We start from the raw sequence: 23,423 nt of genomic DNA on the forward strand, positions 1-23,423 counted from the left end.
ACTGGGCTATGTGAAAGAGGACAGTCACAAAAGAGTGACTCTAGGACGTCCCTGGTGGCGCAGTGGTTAGGAATCCACCTGCCAATGCAGGGGACACGGGTTTGAGCCCTAGTCCAGGAAGATCCCACATGCTGCAGAGCAACTAAGCCAGGGTGCCACAACTACTGAGCCTGCACTCTAGAGCCCGTGAGCCACAACTACTGAAGCCCGCACACCTAGAGCCCGTGCTGCAAGAGAAGCCACGTCAATGGGAAGCCCACGCACCGCAGCAAAGAGTAGCCCCCGCTCGCCGCAACCTGAGCACAGCAACGAGGACCCAACACAGACAAAAATAAAAACAAACAAACAAAAACAAAAACCTGGTGACAAATGTTTTAAAAAAAAGAAAAAAAGAGTGACTCCATTTAAATGAAGTATAAAGAACAGGCAAATCTACAGAGACAGAAAGTAGATTAGTGGTTGCCAGGGGCTAAAGTTATGGGGGGACAGTGAATGCTAAAAGATACAGGGTTTCTTTTTTTTTTAAACATCTTTATTTGAGTATAACTGTTTTACAATAGTGTGTTAGTTTCTCCTTTACAACAAAGTGAATCAGTTATACATATATGTATGTTCCCATTACTCTTCCCTCTTTTGTCAACCTCCCTCCCAGGGTTTCTTTTCAGAGTGATAAAAATGTTTTAAAATTGACTTTGGTAATGGATGCACTTTATGAATATACAATAAAACACTGAATGGTACACGCTAAATGAGTGAATTGTATGGTATGTGAATTATATCGCAAGGAAGTTTGTATTTTTTTAAAGAAGGGCAATTATTACTATTATGACATCAGAAGAATAAATTATGACATCTAATCCAAAAGTAGTCACTCGGAGGATGTAATCTTCAACAGAGGTTGCCTGATGCATTAAAAAGAGGAGTAAGAATAATGAAAAAATAAAAGTTCTAAATAATTTCATTCCTTACATGTTATTCAATAACATAAAAATTACTTTAAAACAAACCTTTCTACATATACGCACCCAATAATAATTAGTATGAATTCAAGTAGTCATTTTGAATCTATGAGACACAATAAAAAATCTAATTTGTCATTAAAAATTGGAAGCAGAAAGGCTTTGGCAGAAAAATGCTATCTCTCACAAATAATCCAATCTGATGCATTTTTCTTAACATGCTTGATTAAATCCAAACCATGAAGCACAATCACAATTTGAGCTTTTTAATTCAAAAACGTAATTCCCCAAAAGTCATTAATGGTCATGTACTTTCGACTAACTGCTATTTAGTAGATAACCTATGACCAGTACGAAATCTGTTAATTAAGGACAAGAAAAACTATCAACTGGCTAACACACAAACAGATGCATCCCAACTGGAAAACTGAGTTCCACGTTTAAGACAAGAAAGGCATATTTCCATTCCAGATACTCTAATTCATCATTTCCTAATTATGAATTAGATACTATTTCTAATAATTTTCTAATTATTTTTAACTGTAGTACAAATCTATAGCAAAAAAAAAAATCTGGAATTTGTTTACAAAGTTCTAGTAATAATTTGAGCAAAACACAGCTATAGCTGAATGGTCAAATTACATCAAATTTTTAAGTGTAATATTTAAAGTTTTTAAAAGGTGGCATTAATTCATATAATTTAACTTTTCCAGGAGTTATCTGATATCCTGTTCAGTAATTTTAAACCATCCTTACCACAGGGATGACATGAGTGACACCGTCTCCACTGTCTATTACCGTACCGGTCAACGTCCGTTCTCCTACTTGTCTGGAGGTCCACGATGCGGCTAAGGCAAGAACAGCCTTGAACAAGAAGAAATATGACAGGCAAAAAATAAAAACAGTTATTAGAAAAAATTTTTTTACTGGAGTACTTTATGCAATTTTAAATGTAGTATCTTTGGAAAGAGAATACACAAAATTAATTTATATTATACAATAAAATTGTTCACAACCTACATATTATTAAGACAACTTACAGGCTTACATTAGTCTTTAGGGGCATGTTTACAAATTTTCGATATTTTAGTGAGGGCCATTTTCCTCCTATACCCCCCAAAAATGTGGAAGACTAACATGAGATAGTACGGTACTAACATATGGAAGACTAACAAGAGATAATACAGTACAGGACTTAAAACTGTGTTTATATGGCCTAGCCTGTAACATACTACAAAGTAAGGTAGAGAAGCACACAACCACCAATCAGCAGAGTTATTCAGTACATAGATGGCTATACTAAGTATCACTCATAAGATTAGCTCCAAATTTTCTAAGTGCAACATGCATTTAGGAATATGTAACCAGCTATTTAACCAGAAAAGGCCATTGCACACTTCCAAATACTATGATTTAATGAGGAAAGCAAAGTTGATGAAATAATGTATTTCTGCAAAATATCTTGGCATAGGCAATAAAGCATAATTTTTTCTATTAAAAGAGTTTGCAAATTAAGAAATTAATGAAGCTAGTTCATTTTTTTAAAAAATTACCTAAATTTCATACAAATCCAAGCCTCGAACAAGATAAATAATTAATTAATTAAAAAGAGAACTAAGGTGGCTTTATTTTACCTATTTGCAATATAATAGCTGAAAGGGACCTAGAAAGGTAACTAGGCCATCCTCCTATTTTAACACAGGATCACACCATAATAACTGTGGGCTAACCAAACTACAAAATAATTTATATACTTTTTAAGCATTTGTGATATGCCAGGTATCACATTTGCTACAGCGTTAAAAAACAAGTAAGAAGTAAGCTCTGATCCTGAGGGATGGGAGAGAAGCTGTTCCATACAGATATATACACAAATTAAATGCAATAAAATATTATGGGGATTTGTGATATACACGATACAGAGGGGCACAAAGGAGGCAGTGGTCAAATATAAGTAGTGGTAAGTCATTCAAAACAGACTACAAAAAAAGGACACAGTGAATGTTACAAGGGTAAATGAATGTGTACAGAAAATTCTTGACATAGAGTAAATTCTCAATAACTAACAGTTCCCTTATTTCTGTTCTATAAAAGGTCTTGATTTATCCAAAAACCATTAACTTACTTCCTTTAACATTTCCCTTTTACTGACTAAATAGCTCCATTCTAATACGATTTCTAAATTATCAGTTCAGTAGAGAACTATGATACGCTTTGAGGTTAAGAAAAAAATACATATATTTTAAGAGTGAATTAAACCAGATTAAAATTTAAGAGTGAAGCTTATTTTGACTTATAAACTTGCTTACCTGTACAGCAATGTACAAGCCTGGAACATTGAAGGACTCAAACATTATTTCAGCAGTATATTCCCTGTTTTCTGGAGTATTCAGTGGAGGTTCAGTCTATTAAATTGAATAAGATTTTAAGAATGCAATATCAAATTATTTTTATAAATTTATAGATAATTTTTACGTGAGAAATAATGTATTTCAAACACTGTATTTAAAAGTCATTAAACTCAGAGGTACAAAAATAAAGACACAGAGACCAAAAAAAACCAGTATAGAACTCAAACAGATCTGTATGTTTATATAACTGCTAGAGTATAAAACGGAAATGTTTACACAGTTTAAGATGTTTCTTCAGTTTAAGTTATGTGATTGCATACATCACGTGACTTAGAAACCTGCGGGTTAAGTCTGGGCCAGAACACATCCCAAAGAGGCAAGAAAGGACCTAAGGAACAGCCCTCAAAATCCTGGACTTCATGTTTCACTTATGCCTCAGGAATACCTAAATCATTTTATATTACCAAAGCTTGAAACTACATAAGACATCATTCTTTTTTTTCTTTTTTTTTTTTTTTTTTTTTTTTTGCAGTACGCAGGCCTCTCACTGCTGTGGCCTCTCCCGTTGCGGAGCACAGGCTCCGGACACGCAGGCTCAGCAGCCATGGCTCACCGGCCTAGCCGCTCTGCGGCATGTGGGATCTTCCCAGACCAGGGCACGAACCCATGTCCCCTGCATTGGCAGGCAGACTCTCAACCACTGCGCCACCAGGGAAGCCCAAGACATCATTCTTATTAATCTGATTTGACTATCCAATCCTTTTTGTTATCTCAAATATTTAAACTTGAAGGGCAAAAGTTTAAACCTAAGAAATAAAGAATTATCTTTTTGACTTTGAGGTAAGGAATGATTGCTTAAATTTAATGAACATAAATTGCAAAAGGAAAGACAGATAAAACAAATTCATTACAAATAAAATCATTTTTTTAACTTTAAAAGACACTATAAAATTTTTTTTAGAAAATTAACGAGGATTAGACTTTTTCCATATGTAAAACCTTTAACTTCTAAACTACTTGATGTGTTGAAACTTACTTAGGAGGGTTTTGGACTATGTTCAAGAGTTTGAAGATAATTCAGTAAGAGTTACATATAAAATATTAAGCAAACTAAAAAACGAAGGCAGTTAAATTATAAACTCCAAGAAAAGCAGAAATTCTATACAAAATAAAATACAATCAGAAGACCTCACAAGGAAAATATACAAATAGCTAATAATCACATGAAAAAGTACTCAATATCATCAGTCATCAGAAAAATGCAAATTAAAACCAAAATGAGAAAGTTTACCCACCCAACCAGAATGGCTAAAATTAAAAAGACTGACACATCAAATGCTGGATCTGGATACGTAACCAGATCACTAACACATGGTTGGTGGGTGTGCAAAAAGGTACAATCCCTGGAAAAAGTTCTGAAAGTTTCCTATAAAATCAATCATGCATCTTTCCTGTGACACAGCAATTCCATATCTAGGTATTTACACAAGAAAAATAAAAACATGTCCACAAAAAGACGTTTAAGAATGTTCACAGTACCCAAAAAATATTCATAGTCAAAAACTTGGAAGAGCCCAGGTGATTATCAACAGGAAAATGGACAGGGAGGCATACAATGGAATATGACCCAGCAACAAAAAGCAACAAATTACTTGTATATGCAACAACATGGATGAATCTTAAGTTTATGATGAGTGAAGTCTTACCAAAGAGCACATCTTGTACAATTCCATTTACATGAAACTCAAATATAAGCAAAACATGTATGTATTGGAAAAAATCTGAACAAGGGTTGCCTCCAGGGCATGAGGGCAGGGATTAACTAGAAAAGGGCATGAGATAACTTTCCAGGTTAATAGTAATGCTTTGTTATCTTAATAAGGGTTTAGGTTACACAGATGTATGCATCTGTCAAACCCAGGGGATGGGCAAACTACATGATGCATCCTGCAGGCCAAATCTAGTCCACCACTTCTTTCTGTAAACAGAATTTTATTGGAACACAGCCATAGCCACTCATTTAAGTATTGCCTATGGCTGCTTCCTACTACAACAGCAGAGCTAATTAAGCAGCTGCAAAAGAGACCACATGGTCCACAAAGCCAAAAATATTTACTAACTAGCTTTAGAGAAAGTCTGCCAATGACCAGTCAAACCCATAAAATGGTAGAGCTAAGATGTGTGATTTTATAGAATGTAAGTTTTATATAAAAGAAAAAACGTAAACAATAATAAACTCTAGTTGATGATAATGTATGCTAAAGTATTTAGGGATGAAATGACTCCATCTGCAACTCATTTTGAGGTGATTAAAAAAATAAGATGGGGCTTCCCTGGTGGCGCAGTGGTTGAGAGTTCGCCTGCCGACGCGGGGGACGCGGGTTCGTGCCCCGGTCCGGGAATATCCCACATGCCGTGGAGCGGCTGGGCCCGTGAGCCATGGCTGCTGAGCCTGCGCGCCCGGAGCCTGTGCTCCGCAACGGGAGAGTCCACAACAGTGAGAGGCCCGCGTACCACAAAACAAAAAAAACAAAACAAGATGGAGTGATAGAAGGATAACCCAATAGACAGATGTCCTAAAACAATTATAGTAAAATTAATTGCTGAGTCTAGGTTGTGGGTATATTGGGCGTTCACTGCAAGGTTCTTTTCAACTTTATGTTTATGGTCCAACCATTAACAATATTCACAATCACAATAAAATATAAAATATTAAAAATATTAAAATATTAATTTAATCCAAAATTAAACTATGTCACAGAAAGAGGGAGAAGGTAAGGATTTTGTGTTAATGAGGGGATAAAAGGAAAAGAACGAAATACTCATCTTACCTAGCAGGAAGTTAAGACTGCCTAATATTTTAAAAAAACAAAAATACAGGCTTCCCTGGTGGCACAGTGGTTAAGAATCCGCCTGCCAATGCAGGGGACATGGCTTCGAGTCCTGGTCCAGGATGATCCCCCATGCCGCGGAGCAACTAAACCCGTGCGCCACAACTACTGAGCCTGAGCTCTAGAGACAGCATGCCACAACTACTTAAGCCCACGCATCTAGAGCCCGTGCTCCGCAACAAGAGACGCCACAACAATGAGAAGCCCACACACCTAAACGAAGACCCAATGCAGCAAAAAACTTAACATAAATTAACAAACAAAAATACAAGAAATACATAATATAACTATCAAGAAAAACTCTAAAAATTTAAAGTGTTTGCCCGGGGGGAATCAAGGGTTCAAGGGTAGGGAGAGGTGAGGAAGGAAAATTTTAATTTAAATCTGATATCATAGCACTTGATTTTTTAACATTATGAACAGGCATTGCTTTGGTTAAAAAAAAAAAAAAAAAAGAAAGAAAAACGTTTAAAAATTAAATTATATTGTACTTTGTTACCAAGAATTACAAATGAAATAATAATCAGACCAGTTATTTTTTTAAAAAAGAAAGTGCCATGTTTCCAACTTTTTCCCCTGAAACTTACTGTTGAAGATACTAAAGATGATACAGCTTTATAACAAAGTCTTTAGACACATGACAATTTAGTAAACAAGAATGTATGCCCTACAAGTATAGATGCGATGAAAACATTCTCATTAAATTTCTTCAAAAATTTCCTCACAGAAATTAAAATTTGTACTTACCAAAAGAAAATAATGGTCTTCAGGTTCCGCCCTTAAATATTTAAAGATCACTTGCTCCATAAACCTTTCCATCAAGTCCCAATCTTCAACTATACCATGGCGGATTGGCCACTATTAAAACAAAAAATAAAATAGGAATTAAATCTTTACTAACATCAAAAAAAATAAAAAAAAAAACAGATTAGTATTAGATGAGGATAGCATTTCTTAGGTGTGCTAATGACACGCAGATCATTCAAAGATGCATACTTAACTATTCAGAGATAAAAGAAATTATTTCTACAACACATTTTCAGATATTTCAATTAAAAAACAATGCAAATATGTCAAAATGTTAAAAACTGTTCAATCTATATGGAAGGTCATTGTACTGGTCTTTTGAGATTGCTAAAAATTTTGTAATAATGGAAACGTAACCTATTAAAATTTAGCCTGTGAAAATTACAGGTTATGACAATTTGCTTAATCTTTATTAGCTCTCTCACAAGTATTTGTTGTGTGCCTAATATATAAAACACAGTTGGTAAGTATAGAGCAAGAATAACCATAAATCGAAAGCAAAATTTTATAAGACAAGTCATATGTATTTGTTATAGAACCATGGTTCCAAAACTGAGCCCCAGGTTACCACAGCAAATTCTCAAAGACACCGCAAATATTTTACATTTTCCAGGGAAATTTGGTGATACTCAGAATCAGTTTGGCATTGCATACCTACTATTTTAAAGTAGTTCAGTTTCAACATCAGATCATACTAGTTTCCCTTCAAGTAATATCACTTCTTTGAAAAGCTGGGTTGCCAGCAGTTGCTATGATGAAAGCTAAATACCTCCCCCAAAAAACCCATGTACAATAAGAAATGAGGATGGTGATGTGCAATCTGATTCCAGGTGTAAGAAACTGTGAAGTGCCCGACAGGCACATGCATCCTACTAGTAATTGTGATTATTTAACAATTAAAAATATGTTTTGGGCTTCCCTGGTGGTGCAGTGGTTGAGAGTCCACCTGCCGGTGCAGGGGACCGGGTTCGTGCCCCAGTCCGGGAGGATCCCACGTGCCGCGGAGCGGCTGGGCACGTGGGCCATGGCCGCTGGGCCTGCGCGTCAGGAGCCTGTGCTCCGCAGTGGGAGGGGCCACGGCAATGAGAGGCCCGCGTACCACAAAAAAAAAAAAAAAAGTCTTATTCTTTTCAAGTGGCTACTAAGTTGCTACTTAACAAATAGAACTGTTAGTAATTCCTTTCTAAGTGACACTGTAAAAAATTTTACTGAGACACTAAGGGCACTGAGAAAGTTTGTGAATCTCTGCAATAAAATAGTTTCACAACACATGTAACTAAAGATTAGTATTCTGAATATACGAAGACTTCCTTAAGCAAAGTAAAAATATAGGCATAAAACTTCAAAAAATATACAAAAAAACAAAAAAATATAGTTCCATGCACATAGTACAAATACACACCCAGTACTTAAGGCTGAATGCATTAGTGAAATAAATATCCTACAGTCATCTACTCAATCATTAAATTAAACCTTTTATCTATTAATTCCTAATATCCACATTTCACCATAGCCTTCTAGATACTTTCTAAGTCATTATACTATACTTAAAAAAATAACTTTTACTCCCCACTTTGCTTTAGGAAAGGAAAAAATGTACTACATCATTCATTTTATAACATTACTGGAACTGATATATTTTAATGTTCTAAGTGTTATTTATTCATTTATTCCTCATTTATTATTGTGCACCTACTATAACCATTGGCACAAATGCTAAGGACATGAACATTCTGCCATAAGAAGTTGTCCAGTGAAAGAAATAGATACAAACATAACATTGTAAGTTTTTAAGGAAATAAAGTACCTAGGACAAGATGATCAACTTGGCTTCAGAGGGAAAATGGGAAGGCTCCTATTCCTCTATGATTGAGGAGGTCGTATCTAAGCTGGGTCTTAAAGGAGCAACCTTGTTAATTTTGTTTCCAGGGGGTGGGGCAAATAAAGAATAGAAAAAAATATATACAAACACCACAATAATATACAAACACAACAGTTATCAATGAAAAACATGTGTGCCTTTAGGGAAAGGGGTGTAGACAGATAGATCAGTTCTACATGAAGGGGACCAGGTTCTCAAAAACTATTACTTGCCTTGTATTGGGGTTTTATTCTATAAGAAACAGAACATCAGTAGAAATTTTCAAGCAGGGTATAAATAAGAATAGCTTTGATTTTTAATAAGATTATTATAGCAGCACTGGGAAAGCCGAAATGAATCTTAAAAGAACCAAGGAAGAAAGACTAAGAGCCCCAGCTGTGGTGTAAATAACGCTAGGCCAGATTCAAGATTTCTGTCACTACGAGGAAAAACTCAAAGATATCATCACTAGGTTTCTGGCTCTAGAGTCAGGATGGAAAGGATCTATTAATCAAGGCACAAAAATTGTGGTCTGTCTTATCTTGGAATAAGCAAGGGTAGAGTATATGTAATAAATTTTGTTTTGAGTATATTAAACTCAAGAGCCAGGTAGTAGGTAGGTGACAGTAGGTACTTGGAAATGGGGTCAGGGAATTGGAAGTAGAGATGTAGGCTGTGGTTGCTGACGAAGGTGTGGATGAGACCACCTAGAGAAAGTCTCTAATAAAGAAATAAAAGAGAATCAAGGACAGTACCTGGGAAATACTGACATGAGTAGTAGGCAAAGGATAAAGAACCAGTGACAGTAGGGGAAAAAAAATAAACAAGTAACAAATAAAAAGAATAGTCCACGTTAAGAAGAGAACCAGCAGAGTAATCTTGTAAAAGAAATACAAATCAAGAAGGATGAAAGTTGTTACATATAATTGGATTTAACAAAGAGCTTACCAAATAATGAGACTAAATAAGAAGTTCAGTTTTAAAAGAGGAAAATAAAACAATAGCTAAAATGCTGAGGAAAGAAGGTAGGATTGAAAGAATTTTTGTCGTTTTGGTGTGTTTGTTGCATTTGGAAGACATGAAAATGTGTTCAGTTCACCGACTTCATCACATTCAAAGGTGTCTTTTCCATTTTGGTCACAGTTTAGATCATCACTATCATCTCTAAATCCCTGAAATGCAAGTACACCCCTCTCTGATCACAACTTCTTATCCTTCTAGCATACTCCGGCACCTCACTATATCTCTCTCGATCACAATTAGACTTGCAGTCCACTGGCTGTTGTAATTCTTCCCTCGCCAAAAACCATCCCCCTCACAACACACACAACAGTTTAGATTTTAGGCCCCATCACTTTGACTATTCATACTTCGTTTTTCATTCCATCTTCCAAAACCCAACTCAGCACAGTCCTACCCTAAACTTGCCTATACCCAGAATGCTGATCACACAAATCACACAGAACTGGTTGATAAAACTAAGAATTCTTAATTGCTATTCCCAAATGGACCTAAATTTACCCGGCAAGCCTTTGTTTCCCTACTCTGTTATCCACAGTGATGATTTTAAATATTCTCCCTATCACTCAGGTTTCACTTTCTCCCCCCTTATTTCCTGGGCAGCAGAGATAACATCACCATGTATTTCACAAGGAAAGCAGAAGCCAACAGTCAGGAATCCAACTTTTCTTCACCAAATCTATAAAACTGATTCCATACTTACCTCTTTTTTCTTTTTCACTTTTTATAATGTAAGAGATCCTCCATATATCAATTAGATCATCTGGATTCCATCCCTTTAACTTTGTCAAGAGCCCTGTATTATATTCCATCTTTCCTGTTACTTTAATCTCTTTTTCTTTCTTTCTTTTTTTTTGTGTGTGTTGGAGATTTCCCTTTTCTATAAAATTTAAATAAATGGAAAGAAAGGCCATGTTCATGGATTGAAAGATGTAACATAATTAAGATGTTAATTATTTTAAAACTGACTTATAGATTTAATAAAACTCCAATCAAATATCTCAGTGGGCATTGAAAAATATAAATAGACAACTGATTCTAAAATTTATATGAAAGTATAAACTACCTACAATAACCAAATAATTTTGAGTGAGCAAAATTGGATAGCTTTTTCCTTTTAACATCTTTATTGGAGTATAACTGCTTTACAATGGTGTGTTAGTTTCTGCTTTACAACAAAGTGAATCAGTTATACATATACATACATACATACGATCTCTTTTTCTAATGACTTTCACACTAGCATTTAAGCATCTCTTCCATTTTAAGCCCACAACTTGTCTCTTCATCTCTCCTTCCCAATCAAAGCTAAACCTCACTGAATATTACTGTCATTTTTTTCCTTGTCATTCATAATCCAATCTACTTTAATCCAGCCTCATTGCTCTTCTAAAACTATTCTTATTAAGGTTATAAATGACATCCTTGTAGCTAAAGACAGCAAATAACCTATGCGCTCTAGCTTACTTGATCGTAGCATTCCACACTCTTTATCTCTCCTTCCTGTTTACCCAGTCTCTCTAACTATGCCTTCTCAGTCTCCTTTGTAGGCTTTCCTCCTCCATCCAAATCTAAATGATGCATTGATCAGGCTCTGTCCTAGGCCTACCCCTAGGGAATCTTACCCCTTCCAAAAGTAACTAATACCTTCTAAATATTTATCTCCAGTTCTGTCTTGTTACTAAGCTCCAAGAGCCAAATATTTGTATAACTTCAAGACACTTATAATTATCTCTTCAATGGCTTCCTTTCCACCAATTATAATAGACTTGAAGTCAGGAAAGCCATTTTTCTTATTTAATCTCAGCAGTTAGTAAAGTTGTTTATACATGGTAGTTGTTTGTTAATGAATAAATTACTAAAACTGAAGAAAAGAGGGACCAAGGAAGAAATGTGCAAATTAGGTAAAGTCAATTTGAATAGTGTTTCCCTTTTGGTGCAGGTGGGGTAGTGACTGTGGGAGCAGACACAAGGAAGGCATTTGGGTTACTAGACTTGCTCTATGTCCTGAACTTTTATGATTACAGTCACAAAAATTTTTAAACTGTGTAACTAAGCCTTACCTATTTTACTGTATATAAATTATACCTCAACAATAATGGAGAAGGAGGAAGAATGGTAGAGAACAAACAAGAAAGGGAAAAAGATAAAAAGGAGAAAAGAGAGTGGCACTTCCAGATGACATAGGCTTCAAAAGGGCAGAAAGTGTGGGTCTGAATAAAGACGGGAGGGAAATATCTCTAGGTGTGGCGATGTGGAGGCAAGAGAAAGCCAATCACATTGCTGATTCTGAGATGGAAAAAGTAAATACTGCTCACCTGAAGGGGCTAAAATCTTCCTCTTGGGGAAAAAACCAGTACAGTCAAAGCGAGGCTGGGAGGAGCCACAGAGAAGAAGAAATTTCTATTGTGAAGAGGTTGAGGGTATTAGGCTTGTAACTGACTGAAATTCCAAGTGGCACAATTATAGAACAAACTAATTTTTTGAAAGAAAATGTTATTTATATTTATACACATCATAAAAATATACCTTTGTTGCATACGTAGGTTTTTCTATTGCTTCATCACCAATGAAGAAGTCTAGGTCATCAACACCTTTCATCACTCTCCTTTGAGCCTGATCACCCACTTTTGCTGACTCCTTAATAGCAATACCTTTAAAATAGAAGTTATTTATACATGTCAAAAATTGTATTTTTTTCAAATGAGACAAATTTTTCACTTGTATTTCTTCCATAATAAAGTGTTACTAAATAGAACATGATCTAGTATATTTAAAGTGTCAAATTAAAGCAAAAAGGTCATTAAAAAAAAAAAAAGACAAAATTCATTTAACACAATGAAAACTCAACTTCCACCCAGAGACAAGACCTCAAGTGGAAAAAGCCCCAAAGGAAAACAAACAAACAAACAAACAAACAAAAACCAAGTACTGCTGTGGGAATGTTTCAGTTATGTTTTTAAAAACTATGTGAGATCTATTTTGATCTGAGTAAAATTATAATTTCACCAAGTCAACCTATGCTTGATGGACAATCAGAAAGAAAAAACTGAAAAACAGTTATAAAAGTAGGAAAATTGCACGGGGAAATTTTTTTAAAGCTTTTTTCATATTTCTATCCTATTTGCATCATTATGAACTAGTAGTTTAGGTATAACACTGGCATAAAGACCTATTAAACTTAAATCACATATACAAAAGGAAATTTCAAATCATTTCAGTAAAACCCACAACAATCTTCTTATATAATTTCAGAAATCCAGCATACAGTTCTAGACCTAAAACTTATATAGTTCTTTTTTTTTTTTTTTTTTTTTTTTTTTTGCGGTATGCGGGCCTCTCACTGCCGTGGCCTCTCCCGTTGCGGAGCACAGGCTCCGGACGCGCAGGCCTAGCGGCCATGGCTCACGGGCTTAGTTGCTCCGCGGCATGTGGGATCTTCCCGGACCAGGGCACGAACCCGTGACCCCTGCATCGGCAGGCGGATTCTCAACCACTGTGCCACCAGGGAAGTCCTATAGTTCTTAATGAAGTTATAAATTTCTGAATCCTTCAAGTTAAACAGTTCTTCATTCAAAATATCTGCCTGGGGACTTCACTGGCGGTCCAGTGGTTAAGAGTCTGAGCTCCCACTGAAGGGGGTCTGGGTTCCATGCCTGATCAAGGAACTAAGATCCTGCATGATGCACGGCACAGCCAAAAATTTAAAAAAAACCAAAAAACTGCATGCACATAAGCTCATCGATGTGGCATCCAACTGTTACACTTTCATTTAATAACAATTTATATCCTTAATAAGGTAGGTAGAAAATACTGAAGGAAACTCTAAATCCAATCTACTTCTAAATGTTAGAAAGCTTCTCTAGCAATTTATTTACAGTGTACACAGACCGACATTAGATGGCTCACTATAAACTTCCTAAAAAACAAAGATTATGAAAATAACTTTGAACCATATCCACAGGTTTTCCAGATCAAATATCCATGCTCAATCAGTGGCAGTGATTATATTGGCTCATTATAAAACTACCTCTGCAGCATTAAAACTGTCTGGGTGAAAAAAAAAACCCAAAATCAAAAACCTTTTCATACACAAATGGATTTTTAACATGCCACAGCTTCTCATAGACAATGAAATCTAAAACTGTAAATTTTGACAGAAAGGTGAAATAGAGAAAGGATACAATGGTGATGAGAACCCAAGGTTCAAAAGTTTAAAATTATATGGGCTTCCAACAAAGACTGAACACAGCCACTTAAGAACATAAGCAAAACCAAATTTTACAAGGATGAGAATTAACATTATCAGTAATCTCCTGAAATAAACGTTTAATCACAACATAATGCTTTATAAAAGATTATAAATTAAGAGATTACAAAATCAGCATTTTATGGGTTGAATTGTGTACCCCCAGAAAGATATGTTTAGGTCCTAACTTCTAGTACCTCAGAATGTGACCTTATTTGGAAATAGGGTCTTTCAAGTTAAAGTGAGGTTAGCAGGATGGGCTATAATCCAATGACTGGTGTTTTTATAAAAATAGGAAATTTGGACATATCCATGCATGGAAGAAAAACAATGTGAAGACACACAGGGCAGCCATGTGACTGGAGTGATGAATATACAAGCCAAGGAACATCAAGGACTGTCAGCAAACACCAGAAGCTTTAAGAGGCAAGGAAGATTCCTCCCCTAAAGCTGTCACCAAGATCTTGGCCCTGCTGACACCTTGATTTCAGACTTCTCCACAACTGTAAGTTTCTGTTGTTTTAAGTCACTTTGTCTCGGCAGCCTTGGGAAACTAATACAACCACACACAGTGGTATAATACTAACCTCAAATATAACTAATATTAAACTAATACAACCATACACAGTGGTATAATACTAAACTCAAATATAACTAATGTCAAGTCCACAAAAGTACTTCTATTTTAGTCAGCAATATAGACAATATTTGTCATCAAAGTCTTAAACAACAAACTATCAATATATTTATATATAAATGTGGGACGAATGTTAAAAAAAAAAAAAAGCAAATCTGTCCCTCAGTGTAGATAACAAATATGCATGAATAAAACATAAAGAAAAAGACAACAGTACTACAAATTAAGACCACTATATTCCTATGAATGAGCATCAGTGTCCCCTAAAATCTATTCCAGGCATTAAAGAATTAGACTTAGGTAACAGCCTAAATTCTTAGATAGTAAGAATTAGATTATTAGATAATAATCCCTAGAGAAGTATACCAAAAGTATATCAGAAGTGCAAAAGTCAAATAGGTTTGTTTCTAGAGAGTGAAAAAAAGTATGTACTAGCTCCCCTTTAAAGATCATTGACACACACTTCACACATTTTTATTGTTCTTACAACAAAACAATCAACCTGTTCAAGTCTGATGAGTACCCAGTTGAGACTAAAGATCTGCAGTTTGGGGGCAAGCATAGTAATTTCTACCTTGTTCTCAACTTCACAGATTCTGTATCCTAAGCTGCTTTCACTATTCTCTGCAGCAGCTTATTTTTCCATTTCCTTCTTATTTTCATAAATTAATAAGAATACACAAAAATATTCAAACAGTCTAATACTAGTGATACTAGAACTGTCTAGGAGTTAGCACCACCAAGGAATCGCTCAAAAGGTTTATCATCTGATATGCTAAAGTTGTAACTTGGCATAGGTCAGGTCGTTCAGAAATGTTACTACATTATGTACGAAAGGTGAATTGGGGCTTCCCTGGTGGCGCAGTAGTTGAGAGTCCGCCTGTCGATGCAGGGGACGCGGGTTCGTGCCCCAGTCCAGAAGGTCCCACATGCCGCGGAGCGGCTGGGCCCATGAGCCATGGCCACTGAGCCTGCGCATCCGGAGCCTGTACTCCACAACGGGAGAGGCCACAACAGTGAGAGGCCCGCCTACCGCAAAAAAAAAAAAAAAAAAAAGGTGAATTGTCTAAAAGTCAGAAGCCCAAAACAGGTTCATCAGGGAACACATACATACCCCAGGATAACAAGTAAGAGCTCTAACAAACCAAGTGTGAGAGTATTTTTTAAAAACTTCTGAAAGAGAAACTATTGAAAGTGGACAGTCAGCTAAAGTGAAGTTAACAGAAATAAGATAAAACAAAAACAATGTACGTATGGTTATAAGATGTTAGAAAACAGCTGAAGTCCGCATCTCTAAAGATGAGATGCCATCCTTATTTTGAAACATGAGCTCTTGTCAGGGATGTCAACAAGCACATCCACAAAACAAAGGATAGCCTTTGTAGGAGTGTGATGGGGAATGCATTACTTAATAGTAACACAAACACATTATTAACAGCAATACCCTCAAAGCAGAAAACTGTTTAATTATCAGCTCATTTATTTTTGTCTTTAAAAAGATACTTGGCAGATCTGGTAAATGAAGAGCTAAACAGAGATCTGAAATGAACGGTCAGAGGTACAGAAATGAGGCCATGCTTAGAACTTGGCAAACCATGTTTTTAAAGGAGTGAATCTTAGAGTGTCAAAAATGATTATTTATTTTACTCTATTAAGAAAAAGATATTAAATCAGCTTATTTGTGACTTAAAAGAAATACTTACAGGAAGGGATGATAAACTGTGGTTCCGTATTTCCAGCATATCCTAGTTTTGTATACCTGAAAAACAAAAAGAATTTCATAAGGATTTCACAAATATCTCAGCAATTATGAATTTAGTTCTTAGATTTCCATTTGTTATAAAGTGAGATTCCACTTTGAGTAAATAGTATAAAAATTCCATCGTTTCAGTTCATTTAAACATCTCTGCTTTCAAAATTATATCAAAATTATAAATACCCATAGCTTTTAACCAGGAACTGCACTTCTAGAAATTGATCCTACAGGGATATTCCTACATGTACAAAATAACATATAACAGAGCCTTTGCGACAATCTTCCTTATAATAGCAAAAGAGTGGAAATAAACAGCCATCAAACTAGTTAAATATGCTTAGCTTATACTACAGAATATTATGCAGTTATTAAAAAAGACATTGAAGAAGCTCCTTATGTACAGATATGGAACAATCTCCAAAACGTATTGTTAACTGAACAGAAGCAAGGTACAGAACAATGGTTCAACTATGCGATATTTGTATAAAAGTAAAGGGTAGGGGTAAAACAGGTAAAACACAAGCTGCTCATCTCCTTACACGGCCCTGCAATAAACCTTCCTCTGCTCCAAAGTCCAATGTTTGGTTTGTTTGGCCTCATTGTTCAGTAGCACCTTCAGAAAAACTCTTCCTTCAGACAGCTAGTAGACACTTTGATAACTTTTCCTCCCCTTAAGCTTTAAACATGGGATTAAACAGCTTGGATTTTTCTTAAATCTTCCACTTGGATAATTGGATTAAATTTAGTATAGGAGTCAGACATGGGACAAACGTTCACATTTGGAAGTTACTTACTCAAACTGATCTACAGATCCATGCAATTGCTATCAAAATCCCAACAATGTTTTTTGGGAGAAAGAGAAAATCTATCCTAAAATTCATATGGAATCTCAAGGGACTATGAATAGCCAAAACAATCTTGGAAAAGAACAAAGTTGGAGGTCTCACACTTCCTGATTTCAAAACTTAGTACAAAGTTACAGTAATGAAAGCTGTGTGGCACTGACATAGAGACACACAGACTAATGGAATAGAACAAAGTCCAGAAATAAATCCTCCCATACACGGTCAAATAATTTTTGACAAGGGTGCCATAACCATTCAAACAGGGAAAAGGTAGTCTTTTCGAGAAAGGGTGCTGGGAAAACTGGATATCCATTAATTAATGAACATGGACTTTTATCTTATACCACATACAAAATTTAACTCAAAATGGATCAAAGACCTACATATAAGATCTAAAACTATAAAACTCTTTGAGGAAAATATAGGGGACAAAGCTTTATGACATTAAATTTGGCAAGGATTTCTTGGACATGACACAAGGAGGCAACAACAGCCATAAAAAAGTAAATTGAACATCATCAAAATTAATAACTTTTGTGTACCAAAGGACACTATCAATAGTGTGCAAAGGCAACCCACAAAATGGAAGAAAACAGCTACAAATCATATATCTGATAAGGAGTAATATCCAGAATATATAAAGAACTCCTACAACTCAACAACAAAATAAACAACCCAGTTTTTAAAACAGGCAAAGGACCTGAATAGACATTTCTCCAAAGGAGATATACAAAAGGCCAAAAAGCACATGAAATGATGTTCAACATTAATAATAATTAAGAAAATTCAAATCAAAACCAAAATGAGATACCACTTCACATCCATTAGGATGGCTATTACCAAAACATCAAAAACAAAAACAAACAAACAAAAATATCAGTGAGGATATGGAGAAACTGGAACCCTTGCACACTGCTGATAGGAATGTAAAATGGTGCAGCTGCAACAAAAAACAATATGGCAGTTCCTCAAAAAATTAATCACAGAATTACCACACAATCCAGCAATGCCATTTCTGGGTATATACCCCCCCGCAAAAAAAATGAAAGCAGGGGCTTCAACAGATTTTTGTACACCAATGTTCACAGCAACATTATACATAATAGACAAAAGGTGGAAGCAACGCAAGGGTCCACTGACAGATGAATGGATAAACAAATGTGGTATATACATACAATGGAATATGAGTTAGCCTTCAAAAGGAAGGAAATTCTGACACATGCTACATACAATATGAATGAACCTTGAGGACATCATCCTAAGTGAAATAAGCCAATCACAAAAGGTCAAATACTATATTATTCCACTCACATGAGGCACCTAAAATAGTCAAATTCACAGAGACGGAAGCAGGATGGTGGCTGCCAGGGATGGAGGTGGGGTATGGTTGTTACTGTTTTATGGGTACAGAGTTTCAGTTTGGGAATATGAAAAAGTTCTGAAGAAGAATGGTGGTTGATAGTTGTGAATGTACTTAATGCCACTAAACTGTACACTTAAAAATGATTAAAACTGTCAATTTTATGTTGTGTATATTTTACAATTTTCTTAAAAAGCTATGTAAACCTGACAGCTACTGGGGAAAATAAATTCTGTACATATCGTACATGTTAAAACAAAATAAATCTAAATGGATGAAATATTAAAACAGGATAGGGAAATAAACCATAAACTTTAAAAGGTAATGCAGGATAACTTCTTTATAACCCTGGAATAGGGGAGTCTTAGTAACTATAATTCAAAATCCAGACATTAAAAAAAGACTGATACTCCAATTATGTGAATATTTAAAACTTCTTCACAAAAACATACCAAAAGTAGCCAAAAGAAAAATGACCAAAAGAGAAAAATTATCTGCACTCAGAGACAAAGAGTTAATCACCTTAATATATAAAGGATATCTAGAAGGTGATGTCAACAAGAGAGGGAAATAAGGAGGGAAGAAAGGAAGAGTGAAAGGTAAAAGACAATAACCATTCAAAGAAAAAGAAATATAAATGGCTATAAATGAAAAGATGCTCAACTCTGTGGGATAAAAAAAGAAGAAAAAAGGCAAATTAAAAGTATACTGAGGTAAATTTCATACATTCCTAGTTGGAATGATAGAAAATAATCAAAATCATTTGTAAATAAAACAGCCACTTTGAAAAACACTTAAACATTCACTTACCATATGACCCAGCAATTCTACTTCGAGGTATATACCAAAGAAAATATGTCCCCACAAAGAAGTGTAAACATTTGTTCATAAGAGCATCATTCATAATGGCCCAAAACTGGAAGCACAGTGTATATTCATCAAGAAAACAGATAAGCAAGGCTTGATATATGCATACAAACCAAAATTATTCCATCTATGAAGAATCAGGAAAACATAACCCATTCTCTAAGGAAAAGACATTCAACAGAAGACAAAATGACACAATGTTGGAATTATCAGATAAAGACTTGAAAGCAGCTGTGACTGTCAAAATGAAATAGTAATGACTAATAGTAAATATCACAGAAACTCTAAAACTATTAAAAAGAACAAATGGAAATTACAGAACTGAAAAATGCAATGTCAGGTATAAAAAATTCTCTGGATGAGCTAAACAGCAGAACAGAGGAAATACTCAGTGAATTTGAAGGCAGATCAGTAAAAATCACTCAGTCTGACAAGAGAGGGGAAAAAAATTTTAAAGAGAGACACAAAGTGAAAAGAATAGCTCCTCAGAGACTTGGGGAACAATATCTGAAAGGTGACATAGGTTCCAGAAGGAGGGGAGAGAGACAGAGATGCAAAATAAATCCAAAGAAAACCATACCTAGGCACATCATAATCAAACTACTGAAAATCAAAGATAAAGAAAAATCTTGAAAGCAGCCAGAGAAAAATGGCTCATTAACAGGAAACAAAAATTCAAATTACTAGCACCTTCTTATGAGAAACTATGGAGGCCAAAAGACAGTGGAATAACATTTTTTAAGTCTGAAGGAGGTGCAAATATAGTCAGCCCAGAAATCTTTTAAGAGCAAAAATATCCTTCAAAAATGAAAGTGCAATAAAGACATTTTTCAAATAAAAGAAAACTCATTCTCCAGGATAGATCACATCTTGGGTCACAAATCAAGCCTCAGAAAATTTAAGAAAACTGAAATCCTACCAAGCATCTTTTCTGGCCACAATGCTATGAGACTGGAAATCAATTACAGGAAAAAAATGTAAAAAACACACATACATGGAGGCTAAACAGTGCACTACTAAATAACCAAGAGATCACTGAAAAAATCAAAGAAGAAATAAAAAACTACATAGAAACAAATAACAATGAAAACACGATGACCCAAAACCTATGGGACGCAGCAAAAGCAGTTCTAAGAGGGAAGTTTATAGCAATTCAATCTCACCTCAAGAAACAAGAAAAATCTCAAATAAACAATCTAACCACAAACTTAAAACAACTAGAGAAAGAAGAACAAAGAAAACCCAAAGTCAGTAGAAGGAAAGAAATCATAAAGACCAGAGCAGAAATAAATGAAATAGAAATGAAGAAAGCAAAGATCAATAAAACTAAAAGCTGGTTCTTCGAGAATATAAACAAAATTGATAAACCCTCAACCAGATTCAATAAGAAAAAAAGGGAGAGGACACAAATCAATAAAATTAGAAATGAAAAAGGAAGAAATCACAACTGACACTGCAGAAATACAAAGGATTATATATATGGAATATAAAAATAAATAAATAAATAAATAGTACTGATGAACCTAGTTGTGGGGCAGGAATAAAGAGACAGACATAGAGAATGGACTCGATGACATGGGGTGGGAGAGTGAAGTGAGAGTAGCATCAACATATATACACTACCAAATGTAAAACAGCTGGCTGGCAAGAAGCAGCAGCACAGCACAGAGAGATCAGCTTGGTGCTTTGTGATGACCTAGAGGGAGGATGGGAGGGAGACTCAAGAGGGAGGAGATATGGGGACATGTGTATGCATATGGCTGATTTGCTTTGTTGTGCAACAGAAACTAACATGGTATTGTGAAGCAATTATACTCCAATAAAGATCTATTTTAAAAAAATGAAAAAAGAAAAGAAAACTCACTGCCATCAAACCTGAGCTAAATAAAGTTCTTCAAGCTGAGGGGAAACGATATCAGAGGGAAACTGTGGTATTAATGAAGAACATCAGAAATGGGAAACAGCTAGGTAAATGAGACTTTTTTCTGCTTAAGTTTTTTAACATACTTTTGACTATTTAAAGCAAAAATCAAATTATCTTGTGGGGTTATAACATATGCAGATGTAATACCTATGGTAACTACAGCACACAAGGACAGTAGGGTAGAGGGAGTGTCAAGAGAGTTAACAGATCTATAGAGATGCATGGTTTCTACTCTGCATAAAGTTTTAAATTATTAACTCTAAGTAAAAAAATAAATAAATGGTATACCGAAATTCAACTATACCAATTTTTACATTAAATGTAATACACTACAGTCTCCAATTAAAAGGGAGGAAGGAAGGAAGAGAGAGAGAAGAGAAAGGAAAAAAGAAAAAGAAAGGAAGAAAGCCCCAGCTGTATACCGTCTGCATGATATGCACTTTAGAGATGGAGAATGAAGAAAGATGGAAGGCAAATAGTAAACGTAATTCTGAAGTGGCTGTATTGATACCAGATGAAACTTCTTTAAGAAAAAGTTAACCCCAGAGATAAAAGAGAAATTTTATAATAAAAGGATAAATTCATCAAGAAAACATAACAATCTTAAATGTACATGTGCCTATTAACAGTATAACGTCAAGCATGGTTTAATAGTACAAAAATCAAGGCTCTACTTTTTAGAACACCTCAATGAATTTCACTGGTTGGAAGGCTACTCCTCAACATGCAATGTATGGTCTGATCCCTGTTTCCCTTCCCAGACTCATCTAAGTGCCCACAATTCACTTTCATAATCTTCAACCCCTGCAATATACTGTTATGTCTGAAGTAAAAAGAATCACTTTTATAAAGCCTTGATAATTATATTCAGGAACAAAAAACATAAATTCTAGCTCTTACAAAATATAAATGCTCCATCCTTCTTTTCATTGTTGCTTTTGTTTTATTTTACCCTAATCCATTTTTTCCTCAAAGGCCCTTTTGAAATCTTCCATTTTCACCAGTCCTATGGGACACATCTGATTTTCATAGTATGATTTCCAGGCAAAATTAGTACAGTCCTAATACCTTCCAACTTTCTGTTCCTTAATAAATGGTGTGTGTGTGTATGTGTTTTCGTGCCTATGTACACGTGTGTTTTAATATTAATTACACTACACTTTATTACTTTGAAATATCTCAAGAATACTTTCAAATTTAGTCCTAAACAGGGAAAATACATTTTGTGAATACCTTGATAATTTCATATCAAATATTTTTGTCAATTGTAAACAAAAATTTACATATATATGTAGAGAAAAAATAAAGCTACACAAGAATAATTCTATTATATAATGCTAGCATATACATACACTTTGTCTTCTAGAAGTCTACACAAGAAATAGTAAATTCTGATTATCTACAGATAGCAGGATGGGAGAATTTTGGTTTTCAGATTAACACTTGTCTTAAATGGTCTAACCGTGCACTAAATTATTTTTTAAAAGAATTTTTGAATAGGTAACATTAGCCCATGATAAAAATTTTAACAAATAAAACAAGAAGCAGTACTAAAGTAAGTTTCCCTACCACATAAAAAGTACTAAAGTAACCTATCTCCTAGCCACCCCGTTGCTAACCCAAGAGGCAATAACTTATGTATTCCAGAGATAATTCATGCATAAAGAGGCATGTATGTTACTTTAAAACATGTCATTGGGTTATCCGGGTAGTGAAATCATGAATCTATGTCACTTCTTTATGCTTTTCTATACTTAAATAAGAAAGTGTCATTTTCTAAGTGGTCTTTAAAAAGAGACCATAAAATGAAAAAGACAAAGCTATCCTAAGTTTATGAAATTCATAAGGGCAATATAATACTTTGAAAAACTAAACCAAATTTTTTCTTTGTGGCCT

The 23,423-nt window shown here is 35.0% G+C and overlaps 1 protein-coding gene across 1 annotated transcript in view; it reads right to left on the minus strand.

The window, feature by feature from the left end:
- The window catches only part of ACTR3 (actin related protein 3), a 59,039-nt gene that overhangs the window by 21,030 nt on the left and 14,586 nt on the right, over nucleotides 1-23,423 (minus strand). The window contains exons 2-6 of the mRNA XM_059052222.2: nucleotides 16,479-16,534; nucleotides 12,419-12,543; nucleotides 6,949-7,059; nucleotides 3,269-3,364; nucleotides 1,716-1,823 (exon numbers count right to left, since the gene is read on the minus strand). Of these exons, the coding sequence (XP_058908205.1) occupies nucleotides 1,716-1,823; nucleotides 3,269-3,364; nucleotides 6,949-7,059; nucleotides 12,419-12,543; nucleotides 16,479-16,534 (496 nt within the window). The remainder of the gene's footprint in view (nucleotides 1-1,715; nucleotides 1,824-3,268; nucleotides 3,365-6,948; nucleotides 7,060-12,418; nucleotides 12,544-16,478; nucleotides 16,535-23,423) is intronic.

Source organism: Kogia breviceps, chromosome 2, assembly GCF_026419965.1.
Source record: "Kogia breviceps isolate mKogBre1 chromosome 2, mKogBre1 haplotype 1, whole genome shotgun sequence".
Lineage (NCBI taxonomy): Eukaryota > Metazoa > Chordata > Mammalia > Artiodactyla > Physeteridae > Kogia > Kogia breviceps.